This window comes from Anarrhichthys ocellatus, unplaced genomic scaffold (genome assembly GCF_004355925.1).
Source record: "Anarrhichthys ocellatus isolate YVR2014 unplaced genomic scaffold, GSC_Weel_1.0 scaffold5166, whole genome shotgun sequence".
NCBI classification, from domain to species: domain Eukaryota; kingdom Metazoa; phylum Chordata; class Actinopteri; order Perciformes; family Anarhichadidae; genus Anarrhichthys; species Anarrhichthys ocellatus.
Window position 1 is genome coordinate 1 of NW_022285140.1, and position 3,697 is coordinate 3,697.

Here is a 3,697-nt window from a genome sequence, read left to right on the forward strand (position 1 = left end):
TAAAATGAACTTTTTTGATTTTAGCAAATGGCTGCAATGAAACAAAGTGAAAAATTTAAAGGAGTCTGAATACTTTCCGTACCCACTGTATTCAGGGTTACACTCACAAGTACAACATAAAGTCATCAAGTTTGAATGTTAGCAGTAATGATACGAATGAAATTAAATTTTAAAATATAAATTAAGTTTGTCTTACTTCTTATATCTTTTTAATATGGGCATCCCTGATCTCCCACAGAAGGGCTTAGTTACCATCAAATCAAACAGTTTAGTTTTTCTTGGCTTGCTTTGTGTATCCGAGACTTTAAACCGAATATCAAATAAAGTTAAAATCCCAATTGACAGTCTCCGTGCTGCCATCTCCACCCTCAGCAAGAGAAATGCTGAAGTTTGGTAGACTCTAGACAAACACTTGGTCTTTGGTGCCTGTTGTGGATTATCCTGACATGCCTGTCACTTCTCCAACTCCGGTCATCAGGTCCGTGACTACTGACAAAAGACCTCAGGCTGGCATGGTTCTGCAATACTCCACCTCGCAACTCCTCCAACTCAACAACTTCTCTGCTCCTCCGTGTATCTCAGCCATCAAAACGCTTGGGGTCCTCCGTCGGCCCCGGTACATCCGCGGAGCTTCCCGCAGAAAGTTTGTTTGCTCCTGGCCTGATCGCTCCACTCTTTCCATCCCCTCCCTCTGGTCAGCCGAGCGCACTATGAACACAGCACCCTACCCCTCCCATTCCGCACAGCTTCTCCAGTTATTCTTTTTTTATACCAAAGTGTTCTGTTTGTTCCGTTTGTCTTTGCCCTGTAAAGAGTCTTTGGGTATCTTGAAAAGCACTATAGAAAATCGATGTATTATTATTATTATTATTAATGATGGCAGCAAATAATCTTGCAGTTATTTATATTTGCTGTCTTACATTCATTTCCGAGCTATGTATTGCAATTACTTTATTAAAACTTAACGTGAAGATGTTGCCTTCTGTAATGGAAACGTCGGCACCTCAAATGCCCGACAGCCTACATGAGTAAGCTCCCTTGTGTCAGTGCTGGAAACACTGCTCATCAAACACAACTGGTACACCAGTAAGTCACACATACATTATAGTGTATCTGAACTTGGCCTGACGCTATATATGAGAGGAGTGTGTGTGTGTACCGGTGTTTCTGGGTGGACACAGGGCACAGTCCATGCCCCAGGCCTCTCCGTGCAGACAGCAGCACTCTGTGTATGTGGTCTTCCTGTTGGGACCCAGCGGCTGCGTGCACGCCATGGTTTCTGTCACCGTCTGCCAGCAGATACCCAGGTAGTCTATCTGCTCCGCCTCATGTTGCTCTGCGCACGCACGCACGCACGCACGCACGCACGCACGCACACGCACACACACACACACACACACACACACACACCATTACCACACAACTTATCGCTGTGTGTTATACCAGTGGTCCCCAACCACCGGGCCGCGGACCGGGCCGTGGATCATTTGGTACCGGGCTGCACAGAAAGAATAAATATTATATAATTTCCGTTTTATTGATTATCAGAGTCTGAAAGAAGTTTTATTTTGAAAGATGACCGGATTCTCTCCCAATTTCAGCCGCCTGTGGCACTTGTCTCGGTCACATGATACGTTACCTCAAAAATTAAGCCCGCAAACTAGCGAAAATGAGTAAATAACTTTTGGAGAGCTTCTTTGCAAAGGGGAAAGGCCCACTAAGTAGACAGAAGAAGAGCCTACAACTTCCAAGAAAAAGAAATATTCATTTAACAGACAACATCAGGAGTCTAATTAAATATCAGGAGTAATTATCACGCGCCAAGCCCGCTCTGCAGAATATGTGGCGACAGAGGAAGATTTTTGACAGACAGAATTTTGAGGTATGACACTGTTGATTCCTGATCATGAGGAAACAATATGATGTATCTCGAAATAATGTTATATTTGAAATTTTAGTTCAGAAAAACAGGCATTTAGATGTAAATATGAGCACTATCTGTCATCTTGAGATAATAAGTCAAGATTGTGTAATACGACACAATTATACATACATGATCTGTACAATTATCAGCGAGTGCAGCTAAAAGCTTCTGTAATATTTATTGCGTAAGTTGTCAGTATGTTTTAGTACTTTAGATTAGATCTACTATATTTCAAACAGTTGAACATGTTTGGGTTTTCTTGGTTTGTACTCTGGTAACGAATGGTTTACTGAAATTTTATTTTTTAGGGAGCGATGCACAGCTTGGGCATCAGGGCTAACCATGTACTCTATTATTGTATTAATAGAGTACTGTATTGTACTGTATTGTAGTTCCTTGATTGACAAGGAACTTGTTTTGGGGCCAAAGTTTGACATTCTTTTAGGCTGAAATATTGCAACGCTTTGACAAATTCAACATTTTTAGAATGTGTGCATGGGATAAACAGCCTTTCTTACCAGCCACCTCAGGAATGAAGACACAGCTGTTAATGTTGGGGTCCAACACCATTGGATGTGTGCAGAAACACATGTATGAGCCGTCTGTGTTCAAACACTGTCCACCGGCACACACCGACTCATCCAGACACTCATTGATGTCTGCAGGAAAGAAAAGCAATCAGAGACATTTAACGGAAAAATAACTTTCTTCATGTCAGCTGCACCTCCTCGTCCTACATTACCTTGGATCAATGCATTCACACACACAAGTATATAAACTATTAGCTGACAGTTCTGTTTGCTGCATATCACACTGACCTCTGCACTCCAGTTTGACAGCGTCGTAGTCCTGTCCCGTCTTGCAGTAACATTCGTAGCTGCCAACAGTATTCAAACAGAAGCCGCCTTTACAAACCTCTTTGCCAAACAGTGTACATTCATCTGCATCTGCAAGCAGACAGAGAGAAGGCAGGTCATGGCACATGTTGAGAGAGTTTATGTTGGCTTTAAAAGGGTTACAATGGAGAGCCAGGGGTAACTGTAATGTGGATTTATGTAGAAGTATAATGTCTTCATGTGGGGAAGCTGTGACATTAACATAAATTCTTTTAGCATTCATGTAGCATTATCATACAGACTCAGATAGCCAGAGGAGAACATTACATCATCATCCATCCTCATATCATTCTCTCTGAATCACCTGTCTGGAGGAAACACACACAACTTCTGTATTTCCTTGGAAACGATATCAGCACAAAGTCTGTTTAAGTTTATAATTACTAATATACAACATAAGGTCGTTGTGGTTTGACACAGAACATGTTTTAGTGTTTGCATTGAACGTTACATCAGGACAGATCGTGATGTCTTCAGGTCTTTCCCAAAGCTTCAACCAGGTAATAAGATGACTATTGATATTTAAGCTTTATCATTAGATGTGGTTGAGGATCAAAAAGCTGCAGAATGACTGAATATTAATCAACCCAATACAATGTAGTCTGAGTTGCTTGTCAGTGTACTCTATTCTTACATATAATTTACATTTTGTTTTAGAGAGTATTTCAGATTTGTGGATTTCTGGCTTCTCTTCATCGAGTGTATGCACGGAAAATGATTGCTGCACTCACCTAGCACAACCCAGTAGAGCCAAAAGAGGAATCCTATCCGTTATTTGAAGGAGTGAGATACAGTGGGTACGGAAAGTATTCAGACCCCTTTACATTTTTCACTCTTTGTTTCATTGCAGCCATTTGCTAAAATCAAAAAAGTTCAT

At 41.3% G+C, this 3,697-nt stretch overlaps 1 protein-coding gene across 1 annotated transcript; it reads right to left on the bottom strand.

Moving 5' to 3' along the window:
* Positions 1–74: 74 nt before the first annotated feature.
* LOC116379774 (latent-transforming growth factor beta-binding protein 1-like) lies at positions 75–3,626 on the bottom strand. Its single transcript, XM_031841737.1, has 3 exons — positions 2,743–3,626; positions 2,443–2,583; positions 75–1,336 (listed from the first exon to the last, which is right to left on the bottom strand). The coding sequence occupies exons 1-3, from the start codon at positions 3,041–3,043 to the stop codon at positions 1,131–1,133; spliced, it is 648 nt and encodes a 215-aa protein (XP_031697597.1). The 5' UTR covers positions 3,044–3,626; the 3' UTR covers positions 75–1,130.
* Between the last annotated feature and the right edge of the window lie 71 nt (positions 3,627–3,697).

Bases quoted from the DNA above. Each gene is read 5' to 3' on its own strand.
- LOC116379774 (XM_031841737.1), bottom strand. From the start codon at position 3,043: ATGAATGCTAAAAGAATTTATGTTAATGTCACAGCTTCCCCACATGAA. The intron at 2,584-2,742 runs GTCAGTGTGATA...TCTTTCCTGCAG, and splicing joins TGTCAAACTGGAGTGCAGAG to ACATCAATGAGTGTCTGGAT. The intron at 1,337-2,442 runs GTAAGAAAGGCT...GTGCGTGCGCAG, and splicing joins CTTCATTCCTGAGGTGGCTG to AGCAACATGAGGCGGAGCAG.